Raw genomic sequence first — 14794 nt, forward strand, 5'->3', positions numbered from 1 at the left:
TCAACCTTTAACTATAGAGATTTACTCCTGCCTTATTTATCTACAATTCTCTTTAAAAAGTACTTTGATGCAGCTGATTCATCAGAATTCATTCAAGGAACATCTGAGACTTTTAGAGATCAGTGAAATGTGTTTGCATCAGCATGTTTCCTCTTGTGAGATATGAAAGATTTTGATGGTCAGCATGTTTTTTTTTTTTAGAGAATAAAATTGTAAAGAGGAAGTTTTCCTCCATCATAAATAGTACAATTGCTTAACACTGCAGCACTCTCATTCATTGGACCTTGTGAGTGTTATTCATATGTTTTTTGAGAAAATGTAATAGTGTTTTTCCCAATAAGTTACTAACTGCACGTTTTAATCGTTTTCCCTTTGTGTGTGTGTGTGTGTGTGTGAAAAAAAGTGGATGCAGGAATAGATGGATGATGGGGGAAGAGAGGTGGTTCTTTTTTTTTGAAATGGAAATTGAAGGGGGACACACATCTGGGGGTCTTTCAGACCTTTGTGGCAAGAGACTAAGAGGTGGGTGTCAGAGGCCCACAGTCAGAAGTGTGTGTGGATTATTTGGGAGGGTATTGGTGGGGGACAAATGGACAGATAGACAGAAGAGGAAAGAATATCTTTTCATCTCTTGGAAGGTAGAAAGGCGGAGATAAGAAAAAAAAAAGCCTCCAGAGGGATTCTGGGTCAGCGTACGGCTGCGAGGAATGGAGGAACCGATTGAGTGCGGAAAAAGAAAATGGTACGAAAGCGCATTAAGTGAAACAAGAAGCTGGAATGGACATGAGGATGGATTACATGTGAAGGAAAATCAGAGTGGAAATAGGGTGAGAAAATAATGGCTGGAACGATGGATGCGCAACAGAAGGATACACCTATTTGCATAAAGAGGAGGAGGAGGAGGGAAAGTGGGGCGAGAAAAGGGAGCAAAAGATCACTTGCTATGGTTGAAAACTTTACGGCTGACAGTTAAATTTACCTCAATTCTGTGTGTGTGGGTGTGTGGGAGTGTGTGTTGCACTGGGTGAGAAAGCCCAATGGGGGGCATGGCATTTGTTCAACAACATGGCTTTTGGGCTTTTTTATTGCTTTACACACACAATGTCTTCTTCCCTTTATTTAGAGGCTGATTTAATCTAATATGAAGAGTTTTCTCTCTCTTATTTTAGATTAGGTTAAGCAAAGTGAATGAACTTTTGTTAGACTATGCTCACGGTTTTCTAGAAAGTCATAAAACATTTTGAGATTGTAGAGGTTCAGGAAAATATACATTGCATAGATTGATAAAAGCATTCTTTGTTTTGTTTTTAAGGACATCTTCAGGAGTAGTTTTTCTTGTAGTAAAATTATCAAAATTATTTCACAAGGAAGCTGCTTAAATTTAGTTTAAATTTAAGCAGAATTAAAATGTTCTTGAACTTTTTTTTAAATTGAATTACACTACAGTTGTATGACAGTATATATATCTTTAACGATTCATCAAATGATTCAAGTACATCAATTATTAAAATTCCTTGAGGCAAATTATCTGCCTTGAGGATCTATTAAATTTAGTTTTACTAGTTAGCACACAGTGTTCCCGCCAGATAATTATTTGTGTTGCGCAACGCTCTCACTTCCGCTAGAGTTGACAACTGCTACGTGCTATTGGCATAACGTAGGGTGATCAAACGTCCCCTTTTCCCTGAACTTATCCACTTTCCACGTTCTGTTCAAGGCATCCAAATGGATTTCACTGATTTGATAAAAATTTCCAGGGTTTTATCATTTTTGAAGGGAACAAAATGGATCTTTAAATTGATTCAGAATGAATGGAAAACAAGAGCCATTCTCCCAGAGCGCCTGCCTAGTGGGTGTTTTTGAGTGAATGGTGGAAAAGTGCGTGGCGGGTGTATGTACACAAGTGAAGCGGAGACACAGAAATGGAACACAGCGGGCTGCATTCTAGCACTGTTGCTGATGCTTAGCGCAGGTGTAGCTTTATGAACAAAACGTAAAATTAATTTTCCAACATCCCAGTCGCAACACATGGGTGGCGAATACACTGTGGGGTGTACATAGCTCACCTCACAGTGTTTCTGTGTATGAAAGAGGTGACAAAGATTTCTTCTCTTACATGGACACGAACACTATAAATATCACTCCAGGCTTTTGTTTATTTTTTGTCCAGGTTGACTTAAAACATGAGCTATTATTGTTACATATTAATTTATAAAAGAAGAGTAATTGCTAAGGATGAACAGATAAGGAAATTTCTAAATATGTAAATATCTACTAATAGTATTACCACTATTTTAATACTAATATTTTATCTTTTTTTATTTGATTACTCATTACTTCATTACTAAAATAATAATTGACAACAGCGGTACGGAACAACAATTTCTCTTAAAAATACATAAAGTTATAAAGCAGGAGTTAAGAGTTTTATAGAATCTAAACATTATCTTGAAAAATACTAAGACTGTGGGTGCCATGAAATGTGGAGGAAGTTAGCTGACCTGAAACCATTGATTATACAATAATACAAGCTTCTGCAATTGTATGCAAACTCACTAGAGATAATCATGTCGATTATCTTTAGTTTAGCACTGTGATGTACTCCATGTAACAGTCACTTACAGCTCACAATGTGCCTGATGTTCACCATTGTCTTTAGAAGTGTTCAGAAAAATCATCTGGTGACCGGAATAGGCCGAATTTTACTTGACCAGTATTGACCAAACACTGGATCTTCAGAAGCTTAAAATCCGGTACCAAGTTGTTCTCACAGCAACACTCTTCAGTATGGATGTTGCTACAGAGGGAAGACAATCCAAAGTTGACTATTTTTAGTGTCAGGTGCATCAAATTAACTTAGAAGAAGGACAGAACTGTAAGAAGCCATTTAAAACTTATCCGCTTCCTGCATGACAAGATATATTTGCTGTTTATTAATGGTACGAAGGAACAAGAGTGAGCAAGACTTTTTGCAGGTAACTGAAAGGCGAAAGGGCAAATAACAAAGTTGCTCTGTTTTGTCCTTGCAAGCTTTCAGCCTCTGTTTTGGAAATCAGAAAATTTTTCATTCTCTTAGAATTACATACAAACTGCAGTTTTAGTAATATTTCTCACTCTTACTCCTAAACTAAAGTGAAATGTTAACTCTTGTTGCTATTAATGTTTTGTCTATGGGTTTGCTCTTACATAGAATAGTACAAATGATGCTTGAAATAGGTCTTTGAAATTATGGTAAATGTAATGCAGAAAATGATACCAGAGTCAAAAAATAATGCTAACACAATTATTATCATCAGTTTACCTCTACTAGAATTGTATTATAGTTTGGATGGTGTCACTGATTTACTAGCAGAAGCAACTCAATTTATTAATGATTGTGAACTGATTTATGAACTGTGAGAAACTGACTATAAAAGGCACTGCATACATTTATTAAAAGTATACATGTTAAAGGAGTATGGTATCAGTAATTCCCTCTGCTTTCAGGCTATAAAATGCTTCGTTAAAACTTAAGGTGAGTCACCCTGAAAATATGATCATATTTGGCTTTAAATTTTGATTCAAATCCAGTTTTTGTACAAAGTCCGACAACTTTCTCCATGTTGATTCCCGATGGTGCTTCCCTTGGCCGGCGTGCAGATAGACCGGCTTTGGAAAGCAGCATAATGTCAACATTGTGGGTTTGAAATGTTCCGTTGTGCGTGTGTGTGTTTGTCTGCAGGTGTGTATGTGCATCTGAAGTTTGTCCAGACTATTTTCCCGTAGGGCCTTGCTCTTGCAGGAAACGTCTTTGCTATAAGGAGTGGAACTTCTGTGTTGGTCAGTAAGGTTAGAGCCTGTTTTGGTGTATAAATCTGTTAGAATGTGTGAATGTCCACTTGTGTGCATGCTTGTGTGTGTGTGTGTGCTCGTCATTGACTGACGTAATGTTTGAGCTTACCCAGACATTGACAAACCACACTGTGACAAATACACACTCACACACGTACAGTGTTGTGTGCATGTGTCCTGAAAATCATCAGTGATTTCTGGCAGCTGGTTTGATGTGTGTCTCAGTTCGTTTTCCGTTTCTTTTGGGGAGGAAAAGACAAGCAAAGCAAGAGTCAACAATCAACATGTTGATTTATGCAGCTACTAGTTCTTTCCATTACGCCTACCACCACCACGGAAGCAGAGTTTGTTCTCCATTATTTTTGATGTATGAGAGCCTTAGCTGTGTAGCGCAAGGTCAGAATCAACAGTCAAGAGTTGATTTATGCAGTTCTTGGTTCCCTACTGCTATCGTACATCAGGGCAGGATATTAACACTGTTCACAAGGCAAAAGTGGCTACTCTTTTGACTGTGGTTGGTGAGTTTGTCCCCTCTACCAGCCACAGCAACCGTAATGAGTTGGTTATTGTCTTTCAGTGACTCCTGAAGTGTAGCAGCAACTTTTGGCAAGCAGCGTCAATACCTCCCATTTGTAGGTTACAAACTGTAAATCTTCGATTAATGCTCGTGTGTGTGTGTGCAACATGTTTCAGTGAACACATTCTCAAAGAATTTCGTTTCTCATTTTAGTGATTGTGACAGCAAGTTTAATTCTGTTCCCTGCTGCGCAAATATGTTCTGGCAGCAAATACTTAACGGTAAATGAGGAACTAACATTTTTAAATAATTTTTCTTCATTGAAAAAAAAAAAACTTGTTCAGGATGAAGTCAGATTTGTCTTTCAAATGCCCCTGTAAATCAGTCCTGCTCACACATCAGAATTGATTATGGGGCTTCACAAGGATTGGACTTGCACCTGTATGTTTGTCACAATACATTTTATGCTTCTAAAAGGCAATATTTTTAAACAACAGAAAATACCTTCTGCTGATGTTACTTGTACACAATAGCACTGAATTTGAATCAACTCAAATGGACTGATTTGCATTACCAAGAAACATACAGCGCTATGGTAAGGTAATTACCCAAAAGTCCTGGAGATTATCAAGATTTTTTTTTTTTTGTTTTTGTGAAAATGTGAGACTGTTCTTTGCTCATTTTGATCAGTAACATTGACACCCGACTGTGCCAAATATATAATTAATAAAATGTATTTAAATTCTTGATTAAAATACATGTTGAAGGTTTTTCATTGTCTCTTTTCTTGGCACCTCTGCTTTTGTGAAATAATTCTGCTCAGATGAGTCTCAAAGATATCTTGACTATATGTGTTCTCACAAGTATTTGAAAGAATGCATTCCTAAAATAATCCCTGTAGTCATAGCCCACAGGAAAAAGCAAACTCATGTAAAGCACTTTGAGACACTCCGAAGATACGTATTATGGGAAAAAGTCAGTGTCTCCATAACATGCACGTGTCTCACTGTCAGAACACCACTTAAAAGCTCTGGGCGTTGCTTGCAGCAGTGAATAGAGACCACTCCCTCAGCTTTCACTTAAGCAGCAGAAAGATCTGGTTGATCAAGGTTGCTGAAAGACGTATATAGAAGAGCAAAGCAGCCCCGACACAATGCTTTCTTTTCTCATAACAAACATGATAAAGGAGTTTTTGCTTTGATCCATTGTTTATTTCTGCAAGTGGATTTTTACCAGGTGGAGCGCCTTATCAGCAAACCAGTTTGCACAGTGTGAAGATTAAATAATTATGTTTAAAAACATTTCTTCAAATTGTGGTCATGCTTCTTAGTTTTTATAGTAGTATTTTCTGCTGATATGCCTGTTTTTTACTCAGAAGGAGCTATTCTATCTTGAATTTATGTTCAAATAAAACAAGTAACTTTATCAATATTGCTATTGCATGACGGAAACCCCCTATAATTCTCTCACATTTATCTGATTAAAGCAGCTGATATCCCTCATGCTTGAGCAGCTGGGTAACCTTATCGGTGTTTTGGTGTACTTTGATTTCATAGCTGAAACAAACCTACTAGGAATTGAAATTACTCTGCTCATTTTATAAGAAAGTGAGTGGTAAATGTTTTTGACATGGACATCAGCAGTGTCAGCTGCTCTTCAAATATACTCAGAGGGGTCCATTTTTCTGACATGTCATCCTCTGGGAACCATTTGTATTTTCTGTCAGAGGTAAAACCGTATTACTTCATTCTTTTCCTCTTCCATCAATGTATCTGACAGGAAATTGCTTTAATTGAGTTTTCACTTGTATATTCAGATTGGCATCAAACATGGCAAGGTAGATGCAGATGAGAAGTTTGGTTAGTTTGATAAATATGCATTCACTTTTTGATGAGCAGACATTGGGACAGATTTTCATTTAACTTTCTTTTTTAAGAGTGCCTCATTTGTCTCCTGTTATTCCAAATTGTTCGGTTATTGAAAAAATTGAAGGAGGCATTGACATGCAATTTAGGAAATTTATTTAAGTTTTTTATTGTATTTACGAGGCGCTTTTAGCCCTTGTGAAATAGTCATAGAACATTTTTAGATTGTCATGGTATGAGATCCATTTGTTGAGTTTGAACAGTTTCACAATATTTAGTACTTATAACTGTATTAAAGGTATGTGGTTATCACTTTTATTTAAAACAGACCATCCTGGTTATTGCTGCTATTCTGACTTGTACAAAAATATTAGACACTCACTAAATTTAGTAGTAGTTTAAGTAAATATGTTTGTAATGCAGAATGATGTAGCTTTTTGATCTGTGGATTATAACAATCTAATATTTGCTGGTTAATTAGCTGGGCTACCTGCTCCAGTAGCCAAATGGCAGTCGGCTATCAAAAAGATTTTCAAAACATCCAAATGCATTTTTCTTACAAGCTTGGGGAGCACAGTAGCCACCTATCAGCCAGCTCGCCTGCAGTGCTCAGCAACAACAAGGAGAAAAGTATTGTTTTACTCCGTGATTCGTACAGCCGCGGAAAACTCGAGTCACTCTAAAATTTGTCTGGTAAATTGTTTCAAGTGTTTTTAATGAGATGCCAGACAAAGTCTGAGATACATTACGATCTAACCATTATGTTATTTTTTTAGTTGTTTTAAAAAAAATAATTTTAACCTACTCACTTACCATCAGAATTTTTTCCTGAGTTTGCAAAGCTTTCTCAATTTCTCTTTAAGAACTATAAATAAAACCGTTCAAAATATTTTGATCTTACCTTTCCTGACAATGATCACCATTTTACTGTGTGGGGGAAGGACTACTGTAAAACAGGGTTTTGATATTATATTTAAACAAGACCAATGAGTAAGACATTGATATTAAACTGCTTACATAATCTCATATTAAAAATATGTATTTTAGCATTAGTAATTGCAAACAGCCAGTGTGTTTGTGTGACCGTAGGCCCTTTTTCCTTTAGAAACAATCTCACTGAAAAGTATGGTAGTCTGATTTGTCATTGCTTTGGTATGGTGTATTCATTGACCAGAAAAATATTGGAATTTTGAGTTTCAGGTTGCCTGGTCACTGGTCAGTTTGTTACAACTTTGAATTGTTGTATTTAACAGTTGATTTCTCTGTGTGTCTCTGACTGAAATAGCTTCTCCTCCAGCCAAATTAGCTGAAAAACAGGTGCTAGTATTACACCTGTTGGCTGGCAGATTGATGTGTATATGGAATGTTTTTAATCTTTAGCAAGACTTCTTGATCCCTCAGATCTCATTAAGGAAGTTGCTTTTTAAATACATTTGAGCTATGAAGACAAGTATGGTACATCTGCTACTTTTTCCAGCTGCCAGAGCTGATCTGAGCTCCTTCCTTACAAATAAACTCGATAAAGAGAAAAAAATAAATAAAAGCAAATCCAAACAAGGAAATTACTAAAGTAATCCGTTTCAGATGGAATAGTTGAGTATGAAACAATGTGCCCTCTGTGCTTTAATTGGTGGAACATGGAGCTTAAACTTTGTCTACATAACATCTAAAAACTCAGCAAGACACATCAAAAAGCCCTTTCAGAAACGATCATTTTCCCAAGTACAGAGTGGAGGGGGGATCGGAAAGACGAGGAAAAAAACAAGCATAATTAGTTTGACCACCATGTCATTTGAAATGGCATTAGCAATAACAAATCAGAAAACAATAAAAGATGAGAACAAAGATAAATTAAATGTATTACGTTTCATGGTTAAAGCGACTGAGAACGAATCTAAGCCATGTGTGTATTGTTCTCAATTCTCATATATGTACATATGTGTATTTCATGGGCAGCGAAGTAGCTCAGCATGTGTAGGTATGTGCTTATATACACATCTGTGTGTGCGTGTGTGTGTGTGCGCTGTGAGCTAGCCGAGACTTGCTGAGTGGGTGTTTGTGTGTAATCATCTACGTCAGGCCGTCATGAATGGTGTGTTTGAGACAGAGCGGAGTGTGGAGTTCCTTGGGCTGGACCAAATTGGAAACAGAAAAACAAACATTCCCTAGGAACCCCTGCTCTCCACCTTCCCCCGCCTGCCTCCGTCTGCTGGCTAGTGGCGCAGTCCAACCTGTCTGGAACAATGTAATGTTCTATAGTCAGGCCGGACCACACACGTCCTTCAAGGGGGGGGGGGGAGTTGGAGGTGGAGCTGGTGGGTGGTGGGGGCGAGTCTTAGCCGCAGTGACAGTTGGGAAAGCAGACAGAAGAAGCATTTGAAAATGACAGGGAGCTCCGCTGATGGATTGATTGGACAGACGGCTTGAGTGGTAAACTGAGACAGGGAAGTAGGAATTGCACTGGGATGGAGGTTAAAGAAGCTGGGTATGAAAAAAAAAAAAGCGAGATAAGTCTTTGTGGAGAAAAGAAAGAAAACACACAATGTAGAATAAAGCACAGTGAGGCAGCGAATGACAGTGATTAAATCAAATGACTAAGCAGGAGCTCGATTGAGTCAGAACTCCGCAAGGAAAAATATTTAGTTACGCTCCCTCCTTCCAATAAAGAAAACCTTTCTCTCTCCTCTCTTTTTCTGTTGTTCTACTAATCAGTAAGTAGCTGGCCTGTTTTCTTCTCTCTCGCTCTCTCTGCTTTCCCTCACAGCCCAAAAAAAAAAAAAAAACATTCTTACTTTCTCGCAGCTCTAATAGCTAATACTATAATGTGGTCAGACTTGAAACAACAGGAAGCATGTATGTGTGCATGTGTAGCTTCAGAGTCAGGATGTTACAGCCTGATGAAATCAGCAGAATGTAATCCTTTGTGGTTGTAATTTTGTATTTATAATAAGCTGATGTTTGATTTGTTTAAATTGCTTAAAGGTTATCCGAGGACGCAGGACATTTAAAGAAATTTTTATTTATTCCAAAACCATGTTTTTTTTCTATTTTTTACTCCTCTTAAAAATATGACTGTTTTAAGTTGGGAGTGTATAAAAATGACTCATAATTTCAGTTATGAGTCATAATGTGCAGATTTCCCTTTTTCACATAAAAACAGTCCATTTTCAGTGTGTTCATTTTCTATTTGTGGTGAAAAACAAAGTTATAGAGCTACATGTGGAAGTGGCAAGGAGCAAAGGTAACTCTGGGAATGGAGTTTACAGTATGAGAACACTGTTCATTTTCATATCTTTCAGATCTAGTGTTGCATAATTGATGTATAGTAAGCTTCAAACAATAGATAAGGCTCTTTAATCCTGCATGTGCGTATGTTTAAAAATTTGTCTAACCCACTGGTGATATTCAGTATACTGCAATGCAAAAGTAAAACATTTTACAACCACAAATTTCAATATATTGGACTTTTATTCTCTAGACCAAACCAAAGTAGCGCATAATTGTGAAGTGGATGGAAAAGAATATGTAGTCCCTTTACTTGGATACACATGAATAAAATCAAGCGCAGATGTTCTGTGAATTGTTAGGGAACATTAGTGAACAAACAGCATCACAAAGACCAAGGAAAACAACAGACTGGTCAAGGAGAAAGTTCTGGATAAGTTCAAAGTAGGGTTTTTTTTTTTTCTTAAGAAAAAGACTATCTCAAACCGTGGACATGTCACAAAGCACAGATCAATCAAACATTTGAAATTAAAAATAGTATAACAGAGCTGTAAACCTGCCAGGACAATGGCCATCCTCCTAAACCAGAGACTACTAATTAGAGAAGCAGAAAAATCTGGCCTTGAAGAAAGAGTTTGCAAGTAAAAAGCTGAAATCTGGCCAGGTGATGTTAAAATGCCAAACCAAAAACAATGCAGATCACCCTCACACACTACCCCTACTGGTGGTGGCAGCACCATGCTTACCTTCAGCAGGATGCTGATACTAGAAGGAAATCATTGAGTCTGCAGCTCTGAGGCCAGTTCTTTTAACAGTGGGATCTTAACCATACTGCAAGAGCTACAGTGCATTAGCTTAATTCAAAGTATATTCAGGTATATTCATTGTGAATGTCCTAGTCAAAGTCCTGATGTAAATCCAAAGGATTTTTTTATGGCAAGATTGGTATACACACACACACTCAGTATCCATGTTTTTAGAGTTTTATTTGTGGTGGTAACTGAACGATGCAGACCTTTTACACACGCTATCTCCAAAAGTCCAAAAAATATTTGGCTGATGATTGAAGCTGAATGGATGGAAACCAGCAGGCGCCAAAGAGTGAGGTGGGACTGTGAGGAGAAAAGAGAGGGGAGTGGTGCAAACAGACAGGGTGGGATGATTTTTTTCTTTTTGCGGTTGGGGCAACAAAAGAGGGGAGCCGAGAATTGAAGAGTCTCTGTTTTTAATGCTAGAATTATAGAATAAAGGAAATGTAATTGTCAGCGGTCACGGCCACTGGAAATTTGATATGGAAATCCCAGGAAATTACTCATTAATGACCTCCTTGTTCAGACTCATGGAACAATCAATATTGAAATGGAGTTGGTAATAGTCGTAGAGAAAGTGAGACACTGGATCCTGTTGCGACTGAATGCTGCTGCAGGCTTTGTTTCGTCCCTCATCAATTTTTCTGCACCACTCTCTATACTAAATGTTGTTTTAATTCCAAAGTGCTTTACCTGATTGTTCATGTAATTAGTGTATTTGCTGGAACATTCCCTTTCCATTTATATAGCTACACTTAAGTAAATTCACATTGTGTCATTTAAATAATAAAAATTCTTTCTAAACTGAAGTTACTACATTTCTAGGTCTTAAATGTTTTCTTTATAATCAATGTCAGAATGAAATAAATTAAAGGTCTTAGTTGTTTACAATTGTCAAATTTTCTCTAAAGGTTTTGTCTTATACTTTTCCAGGCTAAGGCAACAACTGTGACTGAAGACCTAAAAGCAGGACAGCATTTGTCACCCAGACTCGAGCTGATCAGGAACAAAACTGCGATGGCGCGCAGTTAAGCAGAAGAGGTGCTGCAGCTCTGGACCAAACGTAGCTGATGCTTGTCCCAGTGAAGGACCTTTTTAAACACGAGGCAAAGAATCTGAACCATTTTTACTCTGACAATTGTGGAACTTTGAGGACTCACAAGGACCAAAAGAGATGGAATGATACCAGTTTGGGTCCGACGCCTGGTTTCTGCTTTCCATTACTTTGTTTTGGAGTAACAGAGGAACCGTGCAGAAGTGCTGTGCTACCGGACAGACTCGTGTAATCAAGCTGGTTGAACAAAACTGATGCCAAAGCCAGGAGTCAGCCATGATGTTTTGATAACCTGATGACCAGCACAGGTAAGATTTTTTTAATTCAGCTCTGTTAAAATTACTCAAAAGCGGTCCACTGCTAAAACCGAAAGGAGTTATGTTACCAGAAAATACAGCAGTACCTGCATATTTATTGACACGGCTGGTAAAAATGGATCAAATTTGTTAAAAAAAACAATGTTTATTGTAGTTGCAAAACTCAAAAATATAGAAAAACATTGTCATCAATTTAGGCGTGTTTATTTATTGAAAAAGCACATCCAACATTAAAAAATAATTTTTCTGATGTTAACACACTCTTCCTGATTTTTGGAGCATGGAGTCTTAGATATTTTTGAGTGTCTTCAAATTGGGAAAGACTGGAGAACATGTCATTTATTCTGGTCAAATTTATAAAACTTTTCTGAGTCTGGAAGTACTCCATATATGTACATTTCATTAGGTATATTAAGAAAGAAAATGTAAAGGAAAAGAAATATGTCTACAGAGTTGAAACTTTTTCCAGTGTGAAAATATTCCACTGCAATAAACAAAATTATTTCAGAACATCTCACACTCTGCTGACTCTTTCAGATGTTTTGTTTCCCGATTACTAAATAATACAGAACTTTTCTTTTAAAAAAAAAAAATACAAAGTTACTAGTTTGTCAAATTCTTTGCATTTATATATGTTGTTTTAAACTAGCTTAAATATTATTTTTGTTTAAACTGTCAAAAGAACATATTTCTGTAAAATTTAGTTTCTATGTCGTATATTCTTATGAAAATATCAGTTTAGACTCACATAAAATAAACTTATTTATTAGCAACAGGGATCTAGATTGTGGTTGTGTTGTGTAAGCATTTTTCCATTGGAATTTTTTTTTTTTTGATTTTGAAAATACAAGTTATTTTTTAAAGCTTTACAAAAAAAACTATTTAGATAATTTATAAAAAAAATGAAGGAAACTTAGGTTTCCTCTCAGAGCTTTATTGATTTGTGGACCAACATTGCTTCCTGCTCAGCAACCTTAGCTGATTGTTCACATCAGCTATGTTTTTTTATGCTGATTAGCAAAGCATGATGACAAACCTGTTACACTCATACCGTCGGGGGAAGTGACTGTGCATTGCCTCTAAATGCTCCCGGTGCGCTGGGTTTCAGTAATAATATTTGCCCATGATGAGGGAAAACTGTTGCTGTACAGCTTGAATGAGTAGAGATCACGTCCATGAATAGTTGAAGAATGTCTCTGACATCATATATCAGAATAACTGACTCATAGTCGAACATTACCTGCTCCTCCATCATGTCCATGCTGGTGCATTCCAGTTCAGTAAGCCCCATTAGCAGAGCTCATTAGTTCCTCACAGTGGAAAATTAGAGGGAATATCTTTATCAGCTTCTTGGCCGACGCTAAATCTGTAAGTAAAGGTTATGAGTGTGAAGTAGACTAAATCTGTTTGATGTTATATGCTATAGATTGATAGCAACGTTTTCGATAAAAGGCTAAATTATGTCAATGAACTATGTCATAGCTTATAATGTAGTCTGGTGATGGTAAGCCCATAAAATAATTGTGTAGCTTTTTGTGTTATTTGGTGACATTTTAAACCGCGTTTGCGTTCATTTTGCTGCTTCCTTTTTGTGACATGCATTCAAGAATGCACTGACACATTTGCAAGCTGTTATACTACAGGAAATGCAAATGCATACAGGGGAGGTTATTATGTAAGTGTGATCACAAGGCTGCGGTGGTTTGTGAAGAGGAGTACGTAATTATTGTAATATCTATTGCTTCTGCAAATTTCATGTACAATTGTTCTGACATTTCTAAATACATGGTAAATCTCTTTTTTATGTGAGTTTGTAGACGTGTATATTGTTTTTTTCATGCCAAATATAGTATATGTTTTTACCAACACAACTTAATTTTGTTGTTCTTGAAATGATATATTTTAGAAGGGGTGTACAGACATTTTGTTAATCTCGTGTTTACTATACAAACGTGTGTGTCAAAAGTAGAAAGGGAAACTCTCCATCAGGTTTGGTATGAGAGGCCATCTGCCACAACCCACCTGGGTTTCGAGATGGATGCCAGAGTGGTTATTGTGCCATTAAAAATATTGTGCTATTAAAAATGCACTGATATAATATTTACATTTCAGAGCATATTTTTAAGCTTAGTTCCTACCCCTTTGTTTACAAGTGTAGAAACTGTTTCTATTTGCCCTTCTTCAACCCCACAGGAAGTTTTGTGATGCCCCACTGCTTCGAAACCTAAGGCTAAGGACTAAACATAATGGAAGTGGTAAAATAGGATTCAGCCTTTAAAAGAGTCGTTAAATGGTCTAGTGGCTCTATCAAAATGAAAACGGCCACAGTCAGACCAGATGTTTCAGGTGTTTTAGACTAAAAGAAATTAGCTCACGTTTTACATTCACAGTTTTGGTTTTCAGTTTTTCTTTGAACATAATTGTTATTGATGCACCACTCAGCCAGGGTGCAACAAAATTGCCAATCTTTGCTTGACTGCATCTGACTGGTGATCAATAAGTCAAATGCTTGAAGATCTTTTTTTTTCTGTTTGTTCATTTCCCTTTAATATTTGTGCAGACATCTAATTGACCTGATGTCTCAAAACAGAGAATTACTGCTGTACTCACACTCATCATTTTCCCCCCGTCTTGGCAGTTTAAATTAATAACTAGAGACTAACCAATCGATTGACCAGAGATCGATTAGCAGATCAAAAACCATAAAATCTGAATTCTTTTTCAGTTCCTCCACTGCATCAACTAAGATGTCCTACCATATTTGATCCATCACATCATGAATAATAGTATGTAGTTTGAGGCATAAAAGGGGAATTTATTCATTTTCTGTTGGATTCAGAATCATTAACTTCATCAAAGAATGGGCAGTAAATGTTTTCTCTTAAGTGTTATTGATTTTAGAATATATGAATATAAACGGGGAAAAAAAAACAAAAAAAAAAAAAACTTGGCAGGTCAGACCTAAAGGTAAACCAGAAATTGGCATCGGGCAGAAAAAGACAACATTTACACAATTCAATGTTTTATTACAAATTTTCATGTAGTTTGCAGTTTTTCCAATTGGTGAGGCATTAAGCGACTTTTTAGTTTGTAAAACAATCCGTTAGGTGATCGATTTATGTGATGATTTGATTATTTATCTTCTGTTTCTTTAAAACTGTCTGAATTAACAGTTT

At 36.7% G+C, this 14794-nt stretch overlaps 1 protein-coding gene across 7 annotated transcripts in view; it reads left to right on the forward strand.

The window, feature by feature from the left end:
- Positions 1–14794, forward strand: part of trps1 (trichorhinophalangeal syndrome I) — a 181060-nt gene that overhangs the window by 66820 nt on the left and 99446 nt on the right. For all 7 annotated transcript variants that reach the window (XM_044139382.1, XM_044139378.1, XM_044139385.1 and 4 more), the window contains one exon: positions 11181–11609. In XM_044139382.1, coding sequence (XP_043995317.1) covers positions 11597–11609 — 13 coding nt within the window. In that variant the 5' untranslated portion in view covers positions 11181–11596. The remainder of the gene's footprint in view (positions 1–11180; positions 11610–14794) is intronic.

This window comes from Gambusia affinis, linkage group LG14 (assembly GCF_019740435.1).
Source record: "Gambusia affinis linkage group LG14, SWU_Gaff_1.0, whole genome shotgun sequence".
NCBI lineage: Eukaryota > Metazoa > Chordata > Actinopteri > Cyprinodontiformes > Poeciliidae > Gambusia > Gambusia affinis.